Here is a 26,651-nt window from a genome sequence, read left to right as displayed (position 1 = left end):
TTTTCCCTTTCTATAATTTGCATTGAAATTGTAAAATTTTTATTCAATCTAAAATATATATCATACATCGGGGGTCCATTCAAACACAAATTGGGCCCATTCTGTAGCCCCTTCACAAAATTCTATATTGTACAAGCGGCCATTTCAAAACTTTCCGTTTGTAAAACCAGTTCTTTCAACACTTTTAAGCTGAATCAATTTGACCAGAAGCAAAATATCACTGAAAGAGCCCTCCAACTTTCAAATCATTTAGGTCAAGTCACACACATTAGGTTAAGAGTCATATTAATCAAACATTCCCAGTGAAGTCTTTAAGGCCAAAAGAAATTCCGGATTAGGTTTCGGATAGCTAACATGCTCTATATGATGTGACAGGATCCCCCATATATATCAATATAAATATTTTTTCCTTTACGTTTTCCATAAAAAGAAATTTTTTTTTTCTTCACAAGATGCAGACTTCAAAATTAAAACTTAGATTGACTCCTGTACATGGATATTCCATTTGAGAATGGCAAGACTGGAGTTAATAGAAAGTATGACGCAAACATGCAACGACATAACATACACTAAGGCTTAAAAATTCTAACATAACAAACATGACATTGTAAAACTTTCTCATAACATACAATGTGAAATAGTAATGTGAAAGTTACTTCATATCATAAAATCAAAATTAATTTAAAATACCTTGTAGAAAATTTGTTGAAACAAACTAATGAACTCTCCTGTAAATAACAGGCTACAGCCTTGCGAGTTATGACCTATAGTTGAAGTAGTGAAAAATAAAAAACCTAATGGGTTTTTATCTATGCAAAAACACATTCTTACCAAGCATAGAGCTAAGAAAGGAAACAATGTATTTTGAAGATATTGCTCATGTGAAGGAAGAGTAAAAAAAATGTAGACCATTAACAGTTATACAACCCAAATTCAAAATAATAGAATATTTCTCACTTTTGGGAAAAAAAAGTTTATTCTAACCAAATACAAATGCAAATTAGGTATTTAAATGAACTTGCCACCTTTCTTAGACCTTAAAGTGTGCAGTTGATTTCAAATATACTCAATTAAAAATAATCTTAGACAGAATAATCCAAAAGTTTGTAGAGATGAAGATTTACATTGAGTCAAAAAATTAGAATATTCAAATCAAAGGGGGGAAAAACACTTCTAAAAGAAACAATATCAATACTAGAATGCATTATTTTTTGCTGGATTCCATACTTTAATCCTTTAGCACACACAGATTCTCTCTTTCTACCACCTGTTTACCATAAAATCCCGAAAGAAACCGAGAAGAAAGTTTCAGAACAAAATTAAATATTAAATAAGGCTAATTAGGCTAGCATTACTAATAATTTTATGACTATAAAATACTAGTAAAAAAGGAACATTATATTAAATTGATATATTAATGGTGCATTAATACATCATAAAAATATAGTACATAATGTTTTGGTAATTTTTAATAATAAATGAACAATATTACTATGATTAATATAATTTTTATATTAAAGATACCACAGTTGAAAAAATACAGAAAATATCATGATATTTTCAAAATATATATTGTGATATATATCGACTGATATGTATCATGATATATATCAGCGAACCTTGATTACTGGATTTACAACATACCGGTTTTGCTGGTGCAATGGGGACAGTTGTTCCAATTTGAGATGTAGATGCTTGAGAAGTAGTCGTTACAGCAACAAGATTTGTCGTTAACGTAGATACACTGCTGACAGGCATCAAAGTAGTTTCCTTTTTCGCTGTAAAAAAGCAAATATCTCATTAATACTCGGGACCAAATAATTTTCAATTTTTGTACAGGATATCTGCTAAATTTTGAGTGTTGAAATTCATAACTTTCCATGACTTCTGTTCGTAACTTTCCAGGACTCACAAAATGTCACTTTTTCAGAAAAAAACATCGATTTTTCACAAGAATATCTAAATTAGTCATTTCATGAAAATTAAACTGCAACTATCTGATCATATGTTTTTAAAAATTCAAATTAAAATGAAATGTCACTAGCTCAGCTACTATTAAACTAAAAAACAATATGCATCAATGACTACTGATACACATGAAATAATTCGAGTTTTAACTTAATTATTTTGCTACCAAAGACATATATATATATATATAAATCTATAATTTTTTTAAACATTTCTTGGATTCCAATAAATCATTCAAAATTTTTATAGTTAAGAATTTTTGCATAGGTAAGAATTTTCACATGCAAATAAATTTATTATTTTTCATCTGAAAAATCTGATATGACACACAATAATTTTTCCGAAAAAAAGTTATGTTTAGAAAATGATTTTTCAAAATAAAAGAAACTTCAAACATTAAGCAATAATAATGTAAAACTACTGGTGAACAGCTTAACATTTCAGCTTTATTTTTTTTTCCCTTTTGATTTTTTTTAATATAATTTTTTTTAAACTAGTTTTCTAAAAAAAACCTATGACTAGCAACAATTTAGTAATTACTAAAATTAAGTGTGCAATAAAGAAAACAAATAATCGGGAAAAAAAATTAAAATTGAAAAATTTAATAATTAACTTACCAGACATTACCAGACATATTACTGCTAAAGTTTTAGGATAGGCTACAAATATTGAAAAAAAAAATCCCTAATTTGTTATTTTTGCAACATTTTCCGACTTTTAACAAATTTTACCCTCGAAAATTCCGTGATTTTTTTATTTTATCAACATTCTAAAAGTACTTAATTCTTAAGACCAATTTTATTTTCTAAAATCTTCATTAACTTAAGACACTGCTGAAAATTAATGATAATGAGTCTCTTGAATCAACATGGATATAAATGACTTAAAAAAAGACTAATGAGAGGGGCAAAATTTGAAGTCTAGAAGCCCTCAGTTACACAATTAGACATATAAAGAAAAGAGGTTTACAAATAATGCTTGACACATAATTATAAATGTTCAACTAGAAGAATCACATAGTATAGAAAAATGAGTGAATATTATAAGTAGATGCAATTAGATTTTGAAATGTGTGAAAAATCAGTATTAACGCCAATAAACGTAAGAAACGACTAAGGTGCGTAAATTTTGCACCTAATCTGTACAATTTGATAAATGTGAATGTTCTTGAATTCAAAATCCATGACTTTTGAGCATTTTTTGCTGAAAATCATGATTTTCCATGACAATTTTTATCATAGTCCATGACTTTCCAGGTGCACGGACACCCTGTTTGTATTAATAATAATTTCATAAAATAAATAACGCTTTTAAGAATGCAGCAAAAATAGCAGTCAACATACCAATTGCATCACAGGTAAAAAGTTATATATTTTCACTCTTGTAAGAATTATGAATACACACACACACACACACACATATATATATATATATATATTATATATATATATATACCTGTTTTTAAATGCATAAATACTTTAAAATACAATAGACCCTCATTTTACGCAGGTTTATTTTACATGGTTTAAAATTTGACACCTTTAATTTTATTTTAAGCAGATGAGTTTTGGTTTTACGAGGATACGGCAATGCTATCAGATAAAATTTTCCCCTCTTTCAAAATCCAAACCCCTAAAGATTGCAGATTACGCATAATCAACTGCATTTTGGCGGGCTAATAATCGAGTTTGGGCCACTGGAGACATTTTATGCGATTGGTTCCAGAGCTCTTTCCAGAAGTAAAGTTATCAAACTCACATAGTTCAAAACTCACTAGAAGAAGAGCTTTTAGGAGTGACAAAGGGAGGTCAAATCCAACAAGGATATCGATGTCGGTGACGCACAACCAAAAACGTTCACAGTAAAAATTTTAAGCCACTCCTAGACAATAGAAATGATCTTTCTGATTTGTTAGTGAAGGAAGATTCTATCATGGAAATTACGCAAGTGATCATGGATGCGTTAATTTGTGCAAAGAATTACAGAGAAAAATTCTTAATGACTGCCAAAAGACTATCATAGCCAACTCCTCTTTATAAACAGAACACAAAATCAATTTATGCTTTCTCTATGCATGTTGTGCATAAAAGTCTATATACGTACACGTTAAACTTATTATACAATTAATCATCACTAGAATGAAGTATTTTGTTATCTACGGAACTAAACCCCTATTTTAACACCAGAATTAGGTCTCAATTTATGTGGCATTTCCATGGAATGTAACCCACCCCTGTACATTCACATAGAGTAAAAACACTTATAACATCAATAGTTTAATTATCAATTGCTTAGTAACTGAAATAAAAAGGAACAAATAATCTACACATATAATAAAATAAGATGTTTGTGTGTGTGTGGCGCGCTTCCCGGGAAAACGGTAAGGCCTAGAAAGATGAAATTTGGTATACAGGTGCTGTTTTTGCTGAAGATGTGCACCTCGAACTTCGATTTTTGAAATTTTAATTAGAAAAAAAGTTATTTAATGTTTTATGTGTTTTTTTGCACTTTTTAGTAATTTTTACCTCACAGACTCCGAACCAATCGCAGCACACAAATATTTTTTGTACTATAGTGTAGGAAATTTAATTTTAAATATGATGAATGAAAAAAGTTTGAAGATAGAGCAATTTTTATATTTTTTATGAATTTTTGAAAAAACCTTCAATTTGCATGTTTTCCTGGATTTTATTTTTTTCTAATATCATCCTGCGAGAAGTATCAAAGCCTCATTTCTGAAATTTAAGTTAGTAATAGTAAAAACATTTCGCCCTCTTTAGAAGAAAAAAGTTCTTAAAAATACGCAATAGTTTTTTTTTTACAATTTTTTTAATGCTGAACTTATCATGTCCTTTCACGCATCAGTCGAAAAATGCATTCTTCAATCTTTTATGCCTGTGACGTCACTACTTGGGTTTCGATTCGATATTTACGATGGAATCTTAATCGCAAGCAATGTTAATCTTTTTTTTTACTATATAGCTTACTTCTACATTTTCTGACGTGATGACCACGTGTTTTTCCGGCAGCGCTTGCTTTTTTTCTTTCCTTTTTTTTGGTTTTATTTAGGGATTGCATTTATTTCTATTTCCACCCCCCCCCCAAGCTGGACCTTTCGCTGTATCTATATTACTTTACATTTCATAGTTGTGCGCATTAATTCAATAAAAACAGCGAGATTTTTTTTATCTTTGTCAAACGCTACTTTTTGCACACTACGGGGAATTTGAGCCTTTTTTTGCTCTACTTAAATAAAAAAAGCGGTTTTTTGAGTGATCTTTGTTTTTATTGAGAAATGGGCGGGGAGGTCAAAATAAATAGAGATAGATAAGAAAATATAGAGATAGATTGTAAAGGTAGATAGCCGCCGAGAGAGAGAGAAGGCGGCAATCTTAGCGTAAAAATGTGAATGGCACAAAAAAAAAAGATAGAGATGGATTGATTAATACTGCTGCCAAATTTATTTAAACAACCGCCGAAGGCGGCAAACTTGAAGTAAAAAGGTAAATGACAAGTTAGCCAAACTGCCGCCGTAGGTGGCTGCTTGCACAGAAAGGCGAATGGCGTAAGAAGGCGAACCAGCTGGTCGCCGCAGGCGGCGAGTAATTGTTATAAAACATAAAATTGTCAGATTTAAGATAGCATAGTTAAAAATAACCTCCAGCATAGTTAAAAATAACCTCCAACTTAAACATAATTGAAATATTAAACACTGCGGTGTATTTCACTGCACTAAATTTTTGGTAATGCACAAGATTGATACAAACATGCTTTCAAAAAGAAATGCATTTTATAAAATAAATTAAAATTTGGAAGAATGAAAAAGAAAGTGGGAAAGGAAAAGTAATTTCCAGTGTAGCACATGTTCAAATCAATAAAAAATATTTTTAATACATCAGTGAACATATCCATTATTTATTCTGCTAGGAGATGGTTCTAAAAAGAGTAAGGGGAGGGAGAAGGAAACATAATTTGTGAAAGTTTTAAATAGGCGTCAATTAACGAATAAACTGTTGTGCTGAAAATTCAATGAATCATTAATCAACGTTTTGAAGCACAAAAATTGCAAATTACTGCAGACACCTGTTTCAGTATTACAAGGAACACCTTTTTCAATGCAAAGAAGTGTGAGCTTCTGGATCACGATGAAACAGGAGACAGTAAATACCAAAAAAATTTAATTTAACAAAATAAAAACGACAAAATGACACCTGGAGCTGAAATTTATTACATAACTCCACCACGAAAAACTGTTAAGTAATAAATTTTCAAGAAGTCCCATAAACAATGCAAATTGTCCAAAAATGAAACCACTCCGAATAAATCAGCAATAAATTTACTGACTGGAAAAATTATGTATGGAAGCAATGTAACCAAATGGAGAAATGCAGAAAACAGGGTTCATACTCTATTTGGATGAAAAAATTCCATGACTTTTCCAAGACTTTTACATGACTTCAATAAAAATTTTCATGACCTTGTTACAGCATTATTTAATATCTAGCAAGAATAGCACAATTTAATATCTAACTTGCCAATTTTTAGAAATGAGCATTGGCAAAAACTTCTACATGACTGCCACTACTTCATTGAAGCACTTACTCGTAATGGGAAAAAAATGTCAGTGTACACTTAAAAAACTAAACTATTTTTATTTGGCTTCATCATATAAGTTTAAGTGCAGTAAAATTGCAGTAAATGGAATATAATGATGCGTAAATGTCTAATATTTTTTTATAAACAGGCAGAATGATAACCAATGGGACAAAGATTAATGAGTCATCACTAAATTTCAATAAATTTGCTTCAAAAGTTGTTTTTTAGTGTCAACAATGGCATTTAATCATCCACACAACTTCACAGTATTTTCGTTTTTTGAAGTAAAACCACATAGTTTAGTTTTTTGTGTTTCTAAACCAGGTAATCATATGAAAAACCCATTCAGTAGTGAATAACTCTCCTGATTCAAAAGTACTTGTTTTTCTTACTTATTTGCACATTTTCAAATGTATATAAATTAACAAGTTCAGAAATTTCAACACATAATGTGTGATTCCCGACATTGAACGTAGCAGTGAGCCGTATGGATTAGCTTCGTGGGCCGTATGTTGGGCACTACTGTTCTAGAGTATTAGAATTCCCCTTTTTCTGTATTTTATCACCTGACTAAAGATCTTTATTTTATAAAACCTTCAACAAATTAAAATAAACTCTGATAAATTTTGTACTAAAGTTATTACGAGTGATGGAAAGCAACTCGGATGCAATTGAATTGCGTCTTTAGAGTGGGCGTGACCAAACCAAGAACTTGCAAGTTTGCTACTACAGAATATGAAACATAAAAAGTGTTGAAAATAATAATTGATTCAAAATGAGTGATGCCCAAGCAGTAAAACCACATCACTAAAAAAGGGCGAGTGGTTGCGACAGGAGTGGATGCAATGAGATTTCAAAATTCAGATCTGAGTCATTCCATTTCAAATCAGGCAGGCAGGTATGAAAAGTGTCATATGACCATCACCGATTTTTTTGAAAAAAATACAGTAGTTACAACTAAGGGACATATGAAATATCCCAAAAGGATTTTACAAGAAAAATTTTTTTTCTTCAGTTACAGCCTATTAAAATTCTGCACCAAATCCTCCATTTTGGAAAAAACCGGCAAAACACTCCATTTCAAATGGACATTATTTCGAAAGTATTTAACCTATTTGAATAATTCTTTTTTCTAAAAATAAATAAGGACCCATATATCCTTTAGACATCGTTTTTGAAAGTTTAGTTAGGATTTTGATAAAGAAAAAAATCATTTTTGTCGCGAAAAAACTGCATTTTTACCGATTTTATGATTTTTTTCTCCATGAAAAAAAAGTTTTTTTTACTAAACGGAGATGGCAGTCTAAAGCCCTTATATGATAGTTTCATAACATATTTTATTATAATCCTTGGATGCATACAGCCTCGGAAATAAAATTTAAAATTTTGAAAATTTTCAAAAATTAGCGATTTTTGAAGTGATTTTACTCAAAAAACCCTTTTTTAAAAATCGAAAAATTGGCTCATTTGAACCCCATATAATGCTTAACAAGTGGGTAGACACCGCATCCCGTATTTTTTCCCATAAAATGTTTTATGATTTTTTGAAAGTGACCTTATCGCCCATGGCATGCATGTAAAATAAAAATTTCTAATAGTTTCAGTAACTGAAATTCTGGTTATATTAATGCCTAATAACTACAATAAAGGTGGCCTTTATCAGGAACAACTAAAATCTTACTAACTTTTAATAATATATCAGTAACAAACCGCTGTTGATGACCCAGTCAATTCGTCTTTTTGTAAGACTCTGTGTATAGTCTTTAGAAAGAAAAGCCTTTGGTGATTATATTAATGACTAATAGCTACGATAATGATGTACTTTATCAGAAACAGTAAAAATCTATATTTTTTTTATAAATATTAGTTTATTTTGTCTCCAAAGCTATGCATTCACCGTTACTTTCATATGCAGCAACGAATCATATTTTTTCTCTTTCAATTCTCTTTCTCTTCAACTCAATTACGCGACAGGGGAAACCATCAAAGGGAAGAACAATACAATGCATTTAAAACGATTAATTTTAATTTCGTGCTTTGGTTGACATTGGCGAATGTTGTCACATAATTTTTGGATCCTACCTAGTATGATTACTTTTATACTTAAGAATATGTATACTAAATTCATACCGCAAAACCCACTTGTAGTTTAAGAATTTAAAAAGCCCACTGTTTTATGAGAGAAATAATTAATTGAACATGGTTGTAAGTTGAGGTAACCAAACAGATCTCACCAAAGGTAGCTATTATAGCCAGGGATCCAATTTCTAACAAAAGAAGGTCAGGATCCCTATAGTCTTCAGAACTTATTTTAATGCTTAAGTGGCCTGAATTCGGTCAAAAATAAAAAAATTTGAGTGAAACAAATAAGGAAGTATGGGATCTCAGCTCCCATAACAATTAGGCGCTGATCAGCAGAAAAATATATTCATTTAACAAAGTACAAAAAGACGAATTGACTGGGTCATCAGAAGCGGTTTGATACTGCTACATTATTAAAAGTTAGTAAGATTTTAGTCGTTCCTGATAAAGGGCACCTTTATTGTAGTTATTAGGCATTAATATAACCAGAATTTCAGTTACTGAAATTATTAGAAATTTTTATTTTACATGCATGCCATGGGCGATAAGGTCACTTTCAAAAAATCATAAAACATTTTATGGGAAAAAATACGGGATGCGGTGTCTACCCACTTGTTAAGCATTATATGGGGTTCAAATGAGCCAATTTTTTGATTTTTAAAAAATGGGTTTTTTGAGTAAAATCACTTCAAAAATCGCTAATTTTTGAAAATTTTCAAAATTTTAAATTTTATTTCCGAGGCTGTATGCATCCAAGGATTATAATAAAATATGTTATGAAACTATCATATAAGGGCTTTAGACTGCCATCTCGGTTTAGTAAAAAAAACTTTTTATTCATGGAGAAAAAAATTCATAAAATTGGTAAAAATGCAGTTTTTTGACGGCAAAAATGATTTTTTTTCTTTATCAAAAAACCTAACTAAACTTTCAAAAACAATGTCTAGAGGATATATGGGTCCTTATTTATTTTTAGAAAAAAGAATTATTCAAATAGGTTAAATACTTTCGAAATAATGTCCATTTGAAATGGAGTGTTTTGCCGGTTTTTTCCAAAATGGAGGATTTGGTGCAGAATTTTAATAGGCTGTAACTGAAGAAAAAAAAATTTTTCTTGCAAAATCCTTTTGGGATATTTCATATGTCCCTTAGTTTTAACTACTGTATTTTTTTCAAAAAAATCGGTGATGGTCATGTGACAGACCCTGCCTGATCTGAAATGGAATGGCTCATCTTATTTTTGGATCGTTCAATTTTTGACTTTTAATAATTTTTATGTGTTATACTATTTAATCACTTGAGATTTCTAACGCTCTTTTAGTTACTGTTACTTTCTCTTTGTCAAGGTTCCATGACTTGAAATGAATTTCCATGACTTTGAATGAAAATTTCAATTTTCCATGACTTTTCCAGGTCTGAAATTTGCTTATTTTTTTCCCATGACTTTCCAGGATTTCCATGACCCGTACAAACCCTGAGAAAAAAAACAGAGAGAAGGATAAACAAATTTCCCCAATTCATTGGATCTTGATTTTTGGGAATCTTTCCACATCCTGAGGAACTGGTCTAATTTAGTTAACAATTTTAGTGCAATTCTGTATTTTTCTTCTGTGTGGACTCCATTTTTAAAAATGGTTTAATTTTTCTATTATTTTTATGTAAACGCCTGTACATTTCTTCCTTTCACATTTTGCTTTCTTATTTCCTTTTGTGATCAACAAATTCCAGTTTATTTATCCTTCACTCTGTTTTTTTCTGCATTTCTCCATTTGTCACATTGCTTCCATACATTATTTTTCCGTTGGTAAATTTATTGCTAATTTATTCGGAGTGGTTTTATTTTTGCACAATTTGCATTGCTTGTGGGATTTCTTGAAAATTGATTACTTAACGGTTTTTTCCTGATGGAATTATGTAATAAATTTTAGCTCCAGGTGTCATTTTGTGGTTTTTATTTTGTTAAATTCAATTTTTTGATATTTATACTGTCTCCTATTCCAATTGCTTTCTTTGGATGACTTTTTATCCAGAAGCTCACAGTTCTTTGCATTGAAAATGGTGTTCCTTGTAACACTGAAACACATGTCTGCAGTAATTTGCAATTTTTGTGGTTCACAATGTTGGTTAATGATTCATTTAAATATCAATTAATTCAATTTACTGATTTTGCAGGTAATTTTAAAGTGCAAAGTCAAAATAAATCTTGGAGATACAAATTTCAATCCTAGAGAGAGATATATAAAACTCTGAATGCTCATTATTAACATGAATTAAATTTTAGGTAGTTTGATATGTCCCAGCTGGAGCTTGACAATTTTCTGATAAAAAAAGTCCAATCATGAAACTTATTTTTAAATTCAAATACATTGCCCACATACAGTGGCTGGAGAGGGGAGACTGTTAGTCAAATGTTAAGCATCTTTCCTTGTCTGTGCTTTTAAAAGTTCAGATTTACACAGAAAAAAATCAATAGTAATCGAACGAGGGTCCTGTAAGCTATAAATAATAATGAACAAAAATATAATTTTCATCATTTTCTGTGTATGAAAAACTTGACTTTGGAACTGTCTAGAAGGGCTATGTGTGTTTGGTCACATTATAACTACAATTATAAATTTCCTCTTTCAATAACACTTCCATGATTCACAAAAGCCAAATAATCAAGTGTTTTCCAAATGGTACTGATAATACACAAACCAGAGAGTCAAAAGTTCAATGAACTTAAAAACAGAAATTGAAATTTGTAAAATGAGAAGTTTTCTGATGTGAATCAGAAAGCATTATGTAGCAATTGTGATTGTAGTATACTACTAAGCAGGGCACTATTAACTAGAGATATCTCCCTCCTGGATCTTTGGCCTCGATTTAATGTTTCCAATTCTTGCAGAGCAATACCAAAGGATTACAAAAAATATGGTAGACAAATTTTTACAAACTGTAATTTGATTCCAATGTTTAGGATAACATGCATACTGTCTGATCTCTCTCTGTTGAACGGTTCTATTTTAAAAAGGGGTGAGAGCTTGATGAAGCTGCACCATGGTGGCATTTCTGCTTTATCGATAAGGAAAGGGAATAAATTTAAAAAAAAAGCCTAAACTCAAACCAACACCTCTAATAAACAAATCCAACGGGGGGGGGGGGGGGACTTTCACATTCTTTATTTCTTCTCAATATCTCTCCTATTTTAATAAATTTTAATAAAATCAGAAGCGACATGACGCATGCGCAAATTTGAAGAAGGTTGTGGTTTAAAATATCAAACATTACACTTTTAACTTTCCATAGTGTTCTTATTATCAAAATTTACTACATAAAATATGTTCTTATTACATAAAATTTTTGAAATGGTTTTGTATACCTGGAGTAGTCGTTGTAGATGTAGTACTGGCACTAACAAGTCTTACGTAATGAAATTTGTTTCCGGGTACTTGGATTGGTGTAGCAGAACCAGAGGTTGATGGTTGCGTAGCTTGTACTGTTGCTACAGTAGTAGTAGCAGCAGCAGCCACACTTGTCAGAATACTTGTAGCAGTAGCAGTGGAACTGCCAGTAATAGGTTTTAAAACAGTCTGCAAAAAGTTAAAAGCTTTTAATAAAAAATATGTTTTTATATCTTAATAGACAAATAGCAAAAATTCAATCTTTTATTTAAAAAAAAAAAAAAAAGCTTTACGAATTGCTTAAATGTGCTCTAAAAACTTACTTGGGGAACAGGTTTTAATATAACCTTTGTAGGCGACTGTGGAACAGACATTCTCACTGTAGGTACACCAGCAGTCACATTAGTAGGACACATCACAGTTGCAACTTTATTACCAGCACTTAAATTAGAAACTGTGACATTAGTGGCTGGTGCAATTCGCCTCGGCGACCTGGAGTATGTTACTGGAGCATAAGCAACTTTTTGTGTTGGCTTCACCGGAGACAAAAGATACTAGACAACGGGGAAGGAAAACATTACATACTCTATCAGACAAATTATAATGAATAAATGAAAAGCTATAACTTACCACCTAAAACTGGAGCTAAGGCAGAACTACAAGCTCACGCTGACAGCCCAGTTACAGCATCCAGAGATGGGGGCTTTGTCCTTGTTTTGGGCTCAGCAGTCTGTAATAGTTATATAACAACACTGGAGGCTGATACCTTCTCATTGGAGCTGAGATTACCTTCACACTGGTGTCCCCACTGGGGTTATTTTAGCTACCAGTCTGAAGGTAATTTCAGCTCTAATGAGACGGCATTTGCCTCCAACCTGGTTATGACAACTCTGGAGGATTGAGTCCAACACAAGGGCAAAACTGCAACCTCTGGATTCCATAACTGGCCTGTGGATAAATGATAACATGTAATGAATAAATGACATTTAAAAAAACTAAAAATGCTTAATATAAAAAGCACAATTAACGAAATTAAATATACCCTTCCTTAATTTTAATTTATCAGTTTCGAATATTACTACCTATGCATAACAAAACACTTAATAAATCAGAAGTAAAAAAAATTACCTTGGTGTCAAATGTAAACATAAAAGTTGAAAGCACGTGCCTAGACATGTTTCAGGGTAACAAGGAATCCTTTTCTTTAATTTTTTTTCAACGTGAAAATTCGGAGCTTTTTGACTTTAAAAAGAAAAATGTGGGAATGCATATTCATGGCTGTTTTTTAACCAGAAGCTTACATCTCTGTGCAGTAAAAGAGCTTTTCTAATATTAAAAATTGAAACATTATAAATAATTCAAAAATACAGGCTAAATTAAATCCCAATGTCTTCGGACTTTGAATAATTATTTGTATTTCATGGTAAGTATGTAAAAGATAAAAAGAGATGTGCTTTCTTAATTTTCTAGCTTAACCTGTTCAGGACACGCAGAAAGAGGAAGAAGCGCTATCCCAGGCCCGCACGCTCAGCAGGGATCCATGTGCACGGGACCAGGTGATTTTTGTAGTTGCCTAACTTTATTTAAAAATTCATATAAAACCATTATTGCAATTAAATGAGCTGAAATTTTTTATTCACCATCATTAATATTCTCTGAATATATTCCAGCTAAATTTTTATCGCATTGAAAACAAATCTGGGAATTTTGAGGGAAAATTTTGAGGGAATTTTTTTTCAGTAAAACAAAAGACTGTATATATGTGGGTTTTAAAAAGTTTTAAGTTTGCATTCAAACATTTAAAATACAGACAAAACAATAGAAAATAAAAAGACTAAAAAATATTTCAGACAAAAGTTAGAAATAGTAACTAATTATCGCTGAAACACTTTTGAAGCTTTGATGTCCGCTTGCCATTAACTTGCACTTAAAATACCTACGCTATAATCCACACCCTCAGAATCGCTGCTTCCGACATTCAAAATTAATACCTTCATTTTCGTATATGATTCATTCAACAATTTCGACATCTGATCCAATCATGTTTAAAAATTCTGTCCGTATTTTGTTTCGAGAGAACAACTGTAAGTTCAACATGTTTCTCAGTTATCTTCATATAACATTCAATAAATACAGTGAAGCCTGTTCATATGTTTTTGAATGGACTGTACAAAAAAAAAAGCGTATAAATAAAGAATCATGTAACAGACATACATTAATATTTGTTAGACTCTGCAAGGACTAATTAAAAAAACACATAATTGATAAAAACGCATAAAAGAGAAACGTATAAACGGTGCTTTACTGTATAATACATTATTTATGTGAAATACCAATTGATTTTTGAAATCAACAAGATCATAAGACTCCAGACTATCTATGATAGCACATTTTTGGGGGATTTCAATGGTTCTGTGATTTTGACTTCTCAAATTCATGTTCAAGAGAAATGTTTTTGTTGCAAAGATAATGTAAATATTCAAAATCCTTCAAGTACAGATATCCTAAATTGTTAGCTACAAAAATATTTTTACCTGTTTAGTGGGCGTCCCTTTTGCCTTAACTTGGTTTGAGGACGAAAAATATTCTCTCAACACTTGAGGCGATCCACTAATGTTCAAAAGGTTTCTTGACAGAGTATATGTTTTATTTGGGCTGGCCAATAAAATTGGCTGCGACTGGGTGACAACTATAGGTGTAGTAGCAGTTGCAGACACAGGAACTGGTGACACCAATGTTTGATTCGAAGCAGCATTATTTGTTATGATTACTTTTGTAATCATTTGTCCAGTTGAAGAGGGAGTTACTGCTCTTTTTACGGGACCTTGTGATGTATTTGAACTACTAGCAATTGTTGAAACGACGGGCTTATTTGCAACAAGTGTTGGAGTTGTTCCAGGCACTTGGCTAAGCAAAATTTTTACATCTCCAGGCTTTGCAGCTGTGGAAGGGGCAATAGCATTAAGTATATTTCCTGTTGCGTTAACAGTTGGCAAAGTCAAGATTTTTGTTCCAGCAGAAACAACACCAGATTGTGGGACTAATGCTACATTTGAAGCAGAAACACCTGGAACACCTTTAGCTCCAACAAAGACAGTAGAGAGATTTGTTGGAGGCTTTTGAAATATTAAAACTTGTGTGGGATTTGATTTGTTTGTATTAACAAGGCCAACTTTTGACAAGGGTGCGTCTGCTGATTTTATAGCAGGAACAGAAGTAACAGTTGATATAGGTGTTAAAAAACTGGAATCGGAAGATTGCACTGCATTAGTCATCAAATTTGCATCACTGATGATGGAAAAATTTGACAAATTAACAGTTCCATCGACAGAAGACAATGTATTTACTATATTATCAGATGGATCTGAATTGAGAGAATTTTTATCAAACGATATATTGAATAAGTCTTGGTTACAATCAACTGTATCTGTTCTTAATATAGATTCACCAAGTGGATTTTCAGCAACAATATTCATTGTATCTGGCATCAGAATTGAATCCTCATCTTTACCAGAAGAAAGGCTTGACATAAAAGATAAGCTAGATTCATTCAGATCAATATCAGCTTTGGGTGACAACTCTATAAATAAGGAAAGAAAAATACAATAAATGTAAAGCCCAAAAGAAAAGAAAAAAAAAACCACATAAATAACGCAGGGAATCAGTGGATGTGTAACATTAAAATGTTGATGATCTACAAGGTTCAGTTACAGGTCAGGGAAATCAATATATGTTTATTATTTTTATTAAGGATACAAGTAAAAGGCTTTCTGAGAACATCAATATTTTTGCAGATGCTACCAAAGATATTGGGGGCTCAGGAGGGGATAACTACAAAGAACTAGTAAAAAAGTTTCAAGAGTATTTAGATGGGATTTCTTGGCTCAGATGTCATATATCCTTCCCATTTGGCGATATCCAAATTTTTGCACAAAATTTAAATTATTTTTTTCGCCAATGAGGCAATGATTGCAATATGTTGTGTTTTCGTTCTTGATATTAGTTCCATATTTATTAGTAGTTCAGGCTGAGTGTGTGGATTTAGACAATGAAAAAACAAATTCTCTTTTTCAGAATTCAAAAAAATTCTCACTTTCAAAGTTTTTGAGGGGTTTTTTTTTGTAGTTTCTTAACTTTATTTTTTTGCATGTAAATTTATTTTGCAAAAATAGTATGGTTATTTTACTCTTAAAGGTTATTATCAATGTCAAGAATTATTCAGGAAAATTCCTCAATTTTTTGCGATTGATGTAAACATTTCAATGCATATTTTTAGACTGTTCTCATTTCCATAAACGTCCATTCCTTTTGGTACTGAATAACTGAAAATAAGTTGACTCTAGCATTTTATAAAAATATGAAGGTGTTATTTTATCTAAAATAGAGTAGATCTTTTTGGTATTTTGAAAGCATTTCTGAATAGCAAATTAATGTATGGTAATTTTGTATTGTTTATGTTTTGGATGTTTTTTCGAATCATTCTACTTTTCATGCATCAAAATTTGAATAACTTTGCTTTTTTTTTCTGGACTGAAATAGTATTAAAAATGTTTTATACTAGACTTGTAGTTTTTGCTCATTTAGTAGCATTTCTGTATAATTTACTTTCCGCAGGGCCGATCCTAGCAGGTGTGCAGAGTGTGCACCGCACAAGGGCGGCCAAAGCAAGGGGCGGCCGCAGGCCGCATCATATAGTTCTTTTAATTAAGCAAAATTCCTCAAGAATTTCTCACAAGATGACATAATAAGTCGAATAAATATGCAGAATTTAAATGTTTAACTATCAAATTAGGTGCAATTTTCCAACAACATAGCATATTAAAAAAAATGCAATGTTAGAGCACATTGTGTTGCTCAATTATCCATTAATATCAACTCTTTATTCACATGCTTCATTTGGTTGCAAAATTTGTGACAGAACTGGTAATAAGGCATGGATACAGGGGAGGGGCAATGACGGAAGTCCCCCCACCCCCCAAAGCATGGAAGGGTGCCTTCTAAAGACCACTAATGCTCATCCACAGCCTCCCAAGCTTTTATTGACCCTTAACATTGAAGACATATTTATGTAAAAAAAAAAAAAAACTATGCTGATAGCATACTTTCGCAAGTGTTTCAAACAACAAATTCTGTGTTCAGCAGTCGTAGATGCGTAGAGACTGGAGAGACAATGGAAAATTGCGACTCCCCCGAGAGTCAAACATATATAATCAACGAACTAAAATTTTTAATTTTCCCCCTTTACTGCAATTTTTCTAGTTAAAATCACGAATGAACTGGTCGGTTTCAGATCAAGTAGGAGGACAGGGCCCTTGCCCCGGGCTGCAAATTTTAAGTTTGACTTCAAAACGAAGATCCAAAAGGATGCCTTGACGAGACTAAAGAAGGCTTCAAACTGCGTTTTTAGGACTTTAATTCCGGAAAATTTCGCTGGTTGAACCACTGATTTTAAGGATCCAATTAAGTCTCTTATTCACCCTTTCTACCTTAATGTAATCAAACATAGCCTAAAAATGCTGGCTCCAAAATCCAAAATGTCTTTTCTGGGGACAGCCCTTCCTAACGTCATCAAAAAATTGCTCAATGGTATTTTTCGAATTTCTTTTTTGAAATTTTTGCGGTAGAGGGCCCTGAAATTCTTTCCCTAAGATTACTACCAAAGATGGTCTGAATTAGCGTCTCTAAAGAGGCCCCCAATCCTACCCACTTAACGTATTCAAAAACAAACTAAAATTGCGTTTTTCAATCATCAGTTTCGAAGAACTTTGGGAGAAATACCGCGGATCCCCCTTAACGTAATCACAATAGCTCAAACTTTCGTTTTTAGATGGTTCCGTGAAGCCACCAAACCCTTCCTGCCTAAACTAGCCTGAAATTGACTTCAGTTTCAAAAAACAGTCCTTGAGGGCACACTGAATCCCCAACTGCTCTTTGTCCCATCGTTATCAAACAATGCCTAAAATACGATTTTGGTACTTCTATTTCTAAAAAATTCCGGATGGCTTACGTAAATTTTCACGGCACTAGGGCATCCCCCAACAATCGGAGACAAGTCTTTAGTTGTATTTTTCAGATATTAATATCGAAAAATATTCAGAAAGATCCGCTGAAGCTTCTCGGTTTCCTTAACGTCACCAAAGATAGTACAAAATTGAGCTTTTTAGAGCCCTAAAACCCTTCCTTCACAAAAATAGCCTAAAATTGATTTTAATTCCGAAAAATATTTCCTCAGTTCGGAATATTTTCCCCTATCGTGTCCAAATCTAGCGAAAAATGTGTTTTAGAAACAATAGTGCCGATAAATTACCAGAGAAAAGATGCCAGACCCCCTACTGTCACCAAATACAGCCTAAATTTGAGTTTTAAACTTCAATTTTGAAAACTTTCGATAGGAGACAACTGAATATCCTTCCCTCCAGCAACGTCAACAAAGATAACCCAAAATTGCTTGTTTAAAACTTCCGTTTCAGAAAATTTTCAGGGAGAGCGCCGATCCTTTCACTATCGGTCCTTTGTTAAGATCACAAAAAATAGCTGCAATTTAACGTCAATTTTTAAAGAATTTTAGGAAAGAACTCCAACATTACTTTCCCCTCAAGTTTCGGAAAATTTCCTAAAATTGCAATTTTTGACGTCAATATTGAAAATTTCTCCATGGACCTTGAATGTTCCCGACTCTTTTGTCCTTGCAACCAAACAAAACCAAAAATTAATTACAACTATTTTTCATACGCCAATTTTGAATATTTTCTGGGGGCGATACCCTCCCCCCCCCCTCCGTTTCTTCCTCCTCCGTCTTTCTTCTGATGTCACCAAAGGCAGACTATAAAATGCGTTTTTACTACTATTACCTTTTTAACAAATTCATCCTTCTGTTTTTTTTTTTTTTTTTAAATTAGAACTTGATACAGAAATTTGAAGAAAGATTTATATAGATTTATATGGGCGTTATAGTCAAAATATGCTAATTGCTCTTCAGGGGCGGCACATCAGGTCTTTGCACACGGGCGGCCGACAATCCTAGGATCGGCCCTGACTTTCCGATATTTTTATGTCTGTGATTGGTTTAGGAGATGTTTTCCGCTTAAAACATCACAATTTGAAAGGCTTTGTTTTTTTTAAGAAGAGTGTGAGAAAAGTTATTGTTCGATGAAATACAGTCACTACGTAATAAAAACATGTTATGAACACTCAACATGACATCATCAAACCAACCAATTGCTCTATGCAAATATACCCAATGCAACTAAGTGTAAATACAAAAGGGTAACCTGTTTTGAGGGCAATTGCCGCACATATCAATATTTAGCCAAGTAAAAGATAATTGACACAATGAGAAGAAAAAGGATGTAAGTGACAAAATTAAAAAAAACCTGTGCATTGTGCAAATAGTAGGAGAACCCCTTCTCTGTTTTGGGGCAATAAATGGTGCTAGTAGCCCTGATAGGTGCTGATATGTAGCATGATTTAGAAAAACAAAATCAATGAAAGCCTACCCAGGATCTGAACTTTAAACGTGTTTTTCTCAAAACTTTATAAAGTCCACTTACATTCCTTTCTCACTTTCTTAATTGTGAAGGAGAGGCTTAATCACTGATGAGATGTCTACTAAATTAATTACATTTGCTGAATGACGAATGGCTGTGAAGGTTTTGAAAAATACAAATTTAAGACTATTTAGTATAATCGGAGAATGTGAGGTAAGGCAAAAGACTTCTTAATTACTAATTTAAAAAAATTTGCACATAAAAAACTTTCAATTCTTTTTGACAGTAGAAGGTCAGCAAATAATCTTCGTTTAGAAAAATTGAAATTTGTGACATGTATTCTAACAATATTTAAGTAAACTGATAAAGTAATAATTTCTAGTTGTGAATTGATCAAGCTAGCTAAATTTAAATTCTTATCTCTAACTCTTAGCCACAAACACAAACTATTTTTTTTTAATATTTTTAGTGACACCATTACATGTAAATATTTATTTTTAATTTATCTTTCCCAAGTAAGTTATTTTATTTTGCAGAGAAATTTTTAAATTTTAACAGCAACTGAAAGTCTAATGTCTTATCTGCAATGCAAACAATAACCAGACTTAGATAAAATAAAAAGCTTTCTGTGAACACAAATCCTAACTGAAAAATTTTCTGCAAATAATTATCTTGCCTAATTCACCCTTAATCTTTATATATTTCTTCCATGCGGACGTTTGTAGTTATAAGGCTTTTAAACGGCTGGACCGATTTGATCAAATTTTTTGTGTGTATTTAAGTTGCTCCAAGCATGGTTTAGAGTCGCAATGGATCGAATTGGAAACTTTTTTGTCAATTAATTAATTTAAACATTGGATGGTTATGTCTCCCAAATGATTAATATTTATTTTAACATATTGTTGAGCGAGAATCGAAATAAATATTTAACCCATTGCCAAAGTACAATAAAAGAGCCAGCTCTGCTTTTTGTAATGAAATTTCCTACTGCGATATGTCAATTGAGAATAGATAAAACGTTGAGAGAGAGTGAAACCTTCATTTCTTGAAAGCAACAATTTTAGGTCCTGTGATACATTTATAAGTACTGGACGGTTCATGCAAAACGTGTGTTCTGCCGTCGTAGTTGAACTATGTGACCAAATTGGTGCTTTAGGTTTTCCTAAGGTCCGTATATACGAGCTGACACATCAGCTAAACATCAGTCATTTTGGATCAGAGCACATGTTCTAGTTGTTGTGTTTTCTGGCGTGTTATTGTGTTTGGTGATTATTCGCTGTGAGCAATTATTAGCGGCATGTGAATTGTTTGTTAAATAAAATATTATTTTCGGCAAATTTGTCGAAATCCGAAACTTTGCTCTGGTAACTCGAGCTCGGCAACAATGAAAAATCAGATCCAAAATGGCTAAACTTAAGCTGATGAGTCGGCCTATCTATATAGTGGTTCTAGGTTTTCTTAACCAAATGTTCAGAAGTACTATACCTAGCAACATTTGTTTCTTGGCTCAAATCCATTTGAGTTTTGGCACCAATGTCAGAATACTTTAAGGATTATCAAACTAATCGGTACATTATTAAAAGGAAAAGATCATGGAATTTAAAGACCAAACAAATTTTATTTCCATCCAGATAAATTATAACAGGGTAACAAAATGATCAGTGCAGTGGAAGATTATCTTTGGTGGAAAGAATACATTAGGCAATATATGAAGTTTTAAAAGTATTAGTTCAAAAGATCGGACTGCTAATCGGTCGGAGTTGGCTTCGCTCACAGATCAGCTGGATTACAGTAACGTGGTGGCTTGGCGACTTTGGCTACAAACAATAGAGTTGCGTGATCATTTGTTTGCATTTAAAGCAGGGTTGGCAAGGTTTTGGACACTATGGTAAAAACCACGGTAAAAACCCTGGTTTTTACCGTCCTGTCCAAAACCCTTGTGTCCAAAACTATATTTTTAGAGAAATTGTATTTTTGAGAAAAAACAAAAAACAGAATAAAATGCATCAAAGTAAAGTTTTATATTGAACATTTATTCAATGTGAACATACTAGTGATTTATGCCGCTGATTTTAATCTAGTTATAGAAGTTGAATTCTTAATTTAAATTTGTATGCATGAGTTTATTTAATTATTTATTTATTGTTATTATTAGTATTATTATTTTTTGATAATGGTAACCAAATTTACTTATGCTTGTGCATGTGTGCAAATGAAAGCGGGGTTGGTCAGGTTTTTACCATCCGGTTCAAAACCCTTGTTTCCAAAAGTGTCCAAAACTATTTTTTTAAAAAACCATATTTTGTGAGAAAATATCAAAAACAGAACAATATGTGTCAATTTTTTTTTTTTGACTACTTAATATATTTATTTAATATGAACATTTAAGCATAAATATGTATATAGCTTATATATACAGCAGATTTTAATCTAGTTACATAGAAATTAAATTCGTCATTAAATGCTTCAATTTGTATGCCTGAGTTTCTCTTTTTTGTTTCCATAAACCAAATTTTTGGACATTTATGCATGTGCTGAAAGAAAGTGTTCAAAGTATAGTGCAATAATTGACTTAAATGCAATAAATGACATTTTTTTGTAAATACAGAATGTGTTATATTAAAAATATGAACAAAAAAAAAGAACACAACTTTTAAAATATAAGTTGTGTTTAATCATTAATTTCTTGCTCTTTAATCTATGAATTAAAAAATAATTTTCATTAAAACATCACACAAAATTTATTTGCAAAAACCATTAAAAAAAATGAAGCATTAAAAAAAATATTGTACATTTAATAACATTCCTTTGAGTTATAAATGTAACTGAAATTAGTTGTCTTGTTAGCAATGTGAATTTCCTTTCATGGCTCTACCAACTGTTACAAAAGGAAGTTTTTATGTGATAGAGTTATTGGCATTTTATTTTAAGTAAAATATTTTTTAAATGAACATTTTGGAGAAAAGTATTATCAAATACTTATTAATTAAACCTCATTAATATTTATATTTATGCATTACAAATACTGTAGTAAATACAAATTGATTAGGTTACACCCCTTTAGCTTTAGCATAGTTTTGGACAGTTTAAGACAGTTTCGGACAGTTTTAGACAGTTTCGGACAGTTTTAGACACTTTTGGACGGTAAAAACCACCTGTCCTGTCCTAAACCGGTTTTGGACAGTCCAAAACCCAACCCTGATTTAAAGCTACTGGTTATGTAATTTACTGTATTTTTTTGTTTATTTAGCGAAATATTTCAAATTGCAAAGAATTGTTTTTCACTTTCAAAGAGTATTTAGTTGAAGAATGTGGTTATTTTACATCAGGAGTGGGGGGGGGGGAGGAGATGAGTGATTTTCGCTTATTCAGAGAACTGTTTTTACCTTTATCATTTTTTTAAACGATATCCTTTTGATTGTTTTCTTCTTTTTCATATGGGGGATGTTGCAGCGGGACTTCTTGTTGGTTCTAGATGGGTAGTTAGTTTTTTACACTTAATATCTGAAGACACTTTTTATCCTTTGAGTATGGCTGAAGGAACAAACCACCAAGTACGGGAGAAAAAAGTTAATAAAAAGACTACTCAGTGGGCAGTAGATAAATCAAGTTGTAATAAATATACGCATTCTGACATCAAGCAGCTTAAAGCACTTTCTTTTACTTATTTTTTTCAACAAAACGGTTTAAACACTTGGTGGTTTATTGAATTTTTTTTACTTTCAATTTACAAAGTTTGAACAGAACAACTTCTGTCGGGTCCTCTAGTTTACATTAAAATGTGAAAAAGGGAAAAAAAAAAACAAATTCTTCATCATTAAAAAAAAAAATTTGCAACAACATATAGTTTAAGCTTATTTTTCACCAACTAAAGAAAATTGCCTTAATCATTATCTTTTTCCCAATATCAATCGCATGATCATCAATATTATTCGAATTTTATAGTGAAAAAGTTCATGCAGATCTGATATAAAACATGAGCTACCTGCTTTTAACTTGAAAATTTTATGAAGATATTTGATTTTGTAAACTAATCAACAAAAACTATTCATTTGTTTAAAATTAAGTATTTCTGCAAAAATAAATATCATATTTTCCTGCGTATTATCTGTTTAAGAAGTTTTAAATTAATGAGGTACGAATTATACTCTGCCCAGGATTATCTGTGCTTTTTTTTTTCTCCCTTTCAACGCCAACGCATTGAAACTCAATATACAGCAGGATTCACCAAAAGAGACGGTTCCGTAGTCTGTAAGGTTGTTTATTTTACATAGCTTGAATTTTCCTGTAATGCGATTCATGTTGTGTAAAATAAAAAACTGTACAGTCATAGTAGAAGCAGTCTCCATTTGCAATCGTTTACTTTGTCTTTAAGTAATTAGCATACTATAATAACGATTTCAAGAAGAAATCGTTATTTTTTAGATTAATTTTGCACAAGAAACAGAAATAAAGTGTGAAAAATTTTTTTAATGAATTTTATGTTCTTTTAAAAATTAATGTTAGTAGTGAAAAAAAATGTCTGCAGAGCCAAAAATTTTCTGTGAACGCCGTTTGCATGTCCGTCTATATTATGCAAGACTGCCAATAATCTTGCCTATTTTAACATAATTAACAATTTTCTTTTAACTAATTGATAAGCTTAGCAATACACACAGGGTTATACAGAGACCAATTTCCCAATAGGTAGAGTAGGCAGCAGCCTAGGGCGACAAATTTTGCTTCAATCCCATTCTTTAAATTATTATTCTTGAAAATAAAACATCAGTTGTTTTTTAATTTTGCCGCAAAACAGCAACATAATTGATCTTAACTTATCAGCGGAGTTTACCGTAATTGTCGAAGCCACAGAAAATGAGGTGTGACTAGAGATGTAAATTTCCGAAAATTTTGAAGTGGTGGAAAAAACACTTTTTTTTTTCAGGCAGAATTGGAAAAATTGATTTTTTTATGAATAAAAATAGGGTTTCTTAATAGCTCTGTGTTTCTTGGAACATATAAAGGGTTAAGCATTAAAAAATATATGCAATCTACACATCTTCTTTTTCTGCTTGACAGAAATACACATAAAAGTAAGTTTAATTGAAAAAAAAATTTTTTTTTAATTTATAACTGAGAGCTTTCTTGATCAAACACCAGAAACAAGTCAAGTCGTCGTTCAACCAATAATATTGAGTAATATGTGTCTAATCATAACAATTATATTGTCTATTTTAGATTGTCTTCGAAACTTGAAATAATAATTATAATTTTTGATTTTATACATGATTGATATTGTTTGAAAGAAAAATAAGTATGGTTTCCCTTAATTACAATGTAACTTTACTATCTAAAAATAAAAGCTATTGAGTTTTGATTTTTTCTAATCCAGTCTAAGTTTAAATCAAAACTAAATTGGTTTTTCTTTTCCTTTCCCACGGAAACCCCAAACCAAAACTGCGTAATGGTTTCTAAAGCTGATTCAGAATTTAAACTGGAGTTTCAGTTTATTCATACGGCCGTGCTAAGCACAGAAGTAAAAGTAGTCATACCTACACTTTTGGAAAAAAAAAAAAAAAAAAAACCCAAGTTATTATAACTAAGTTTTTCTCTGTTTCGAATTTTATTTAATAAATAAAATGCTTTCGGGTCATCAAAAGCTTTTTTTATAAATTCTGAAAAAAAAAAGGAGAGAGAGAGAGAGACCTGAATCAAATATATGGAAGAGCAAACTTTAAAACACAATCTCTCTGCTTGAGCTCAGCTGCAGATTCCACTTTTGTGCTTGGCACGGCAGCATACAAGGTGCGGCAAAAAAAAAAAAAAAAAACCTTGGACAAAGGTTGCATCATCGAATGGAAGTAAAGTAATTTCATTTTAATGAGCATCTTATTCATTTTTGTCTCTCAGTTTATTAGAAAATAATTTACACTGTATCTCCTAGTTTATGTATTGTTTTTCGTTTTTCTTACAATTTAAGTAAAAGACGTGCTATTTTAAAGTTGTTTAAGCAAGTAGAATGACGGTTTGTTTGCTTGTTATGCCGCTTCAAAAGGCTTAGAAATTATAGTCAATGTCCGGAAAGTGTACAAAAGCGAACAGTGAACATTTTAATAAAATAATTGACAAAATCCGAAGTCAGGCTTTGTCTGTGATGGAATCAGCACAAGCGACGAAAAATCTGGGGGTTTTTTTGTGGATGAGGGTTATAAAATGAATCAAAAAGTGTACCCGAAGGACATTTTAGAAAATTTGTACATCTGTGGACCTAAGATCACTTCAGCACAGCAATGTAGACTGGACATTTCAATTTGACTCCACATCAGTTCATACAGCCAAAAAAAACAAGAGTATGCAAAAGCAAGGCAAATTGTTTTTAACATCATATAGTCTTTAGAGTGGACGCTTTACTCGCTAAACCTCAATCACATTTATTACATTGTATGGCCTGTTTTAGGGTCAAAGGTCTATCCTAAACTACACATAAGTTTGGACTCTCTTTACCAACTGCTTTATAGGGAATAGGATTGATTAAAGGACTTGTGGCCCTTGAATGGAAATTTTCTATCAGTTGCACCTCTGTTTTACTTTAAAAGGCGGCCAGTTTGAAACCAAATGATTTATATATTGCTAAAGGTCTTCCCATATTATTATTTTTTGCATTTTGCTAATTTATTTATTTTTAATAAAGTTACATGGAAAAATTGCTTGTCTATTTTCTTTTTTTTTTTTTGCCACACCCTGTAGATTTGGTTTGCACAGTCAGCAGAAGCATAGTTCAGTGATTAAAGTTATGCTTGTTTGTTTTATGAAGAAGGAAAATAAATTCTTCACTAAATATATTGGTTTATTTATTTATTTTATTTTTTTTTTTGTTCCTGCAAAAAGTATTAAATGTTTTTTTAATCTATATGCAAATTATATTATCATACAAAAACTTGCATTATCAAAGTTACAGTATTTCGACATACAAAGAGGGGGTGGGGAGGAAATTGCATCAGAATTTAAGTATGAGAAATTTCTAAGCACTTTTTGCAGAAAATTTCAATTAAAATTTCCTGAAAAGTTGAAAAAAATAATTTTTTTTCCTTTTTTCGGAAATTTTTTGACTGTTTTCATCTCTAGGTGTGACAGACTTCCGGTAATGGGTAATCAG

The 26,651-nt window shown here is 31.6% G+C and overlaps 1 protein-coding gene across 1 annotated transcript in view; it reads right to left on the bottom strand.

Moving 5' to 3' along the window:
- LOC129226040 (protein lin-54 homolog) overlaps positions 1-26,651 on the bottom strand; it is a 48,727-nt gene that overhangs the window by 17,573 nt on the left and 4,503 nt on the right. Inside the window, exons 2-5 of the mRNA XM_054860616.1 lie at positions 14,564-15,609; positions 12,353-12,583; positions 12,008-12,218; positions 1,645-1,778 (exon numbers count right to left, since the gene is read on the bottom strand). Coding sequence (XP_054716591.1) covers positions 1,645-1,778; positions 12,008-12,218; positions 12,353-12,583; positions 14,564-15,609 — 1,622 coding nt within the window. The remainder of the gene's footprint in view (positions 1-1,644; positions 1,779-12,007; positions 12,219-12,352; positions 12,584-14,563; positions 15,610-26,651) is intronic.

Source organism: Uloborus diversus, chromosome 7 (assembly GCF_026930045.1).
Source record: "Uloborus diversus isolate 005 chromosome 7, Udiv.v.3.1, whole genome shotgun sequence".
In the NCBI taxonomy this organism is placed as follows: Eukaryota; Metazoa; Arthropoda; class Arachnida; order Araneae; family Uloboridae; genus Uloborus; species Uloborus diversus.
The sequence above is the reverse complement of the archived record's forward strand: the minus strand, read 5'-3'. Positions and strand labels throughout refer to the sequence as shown.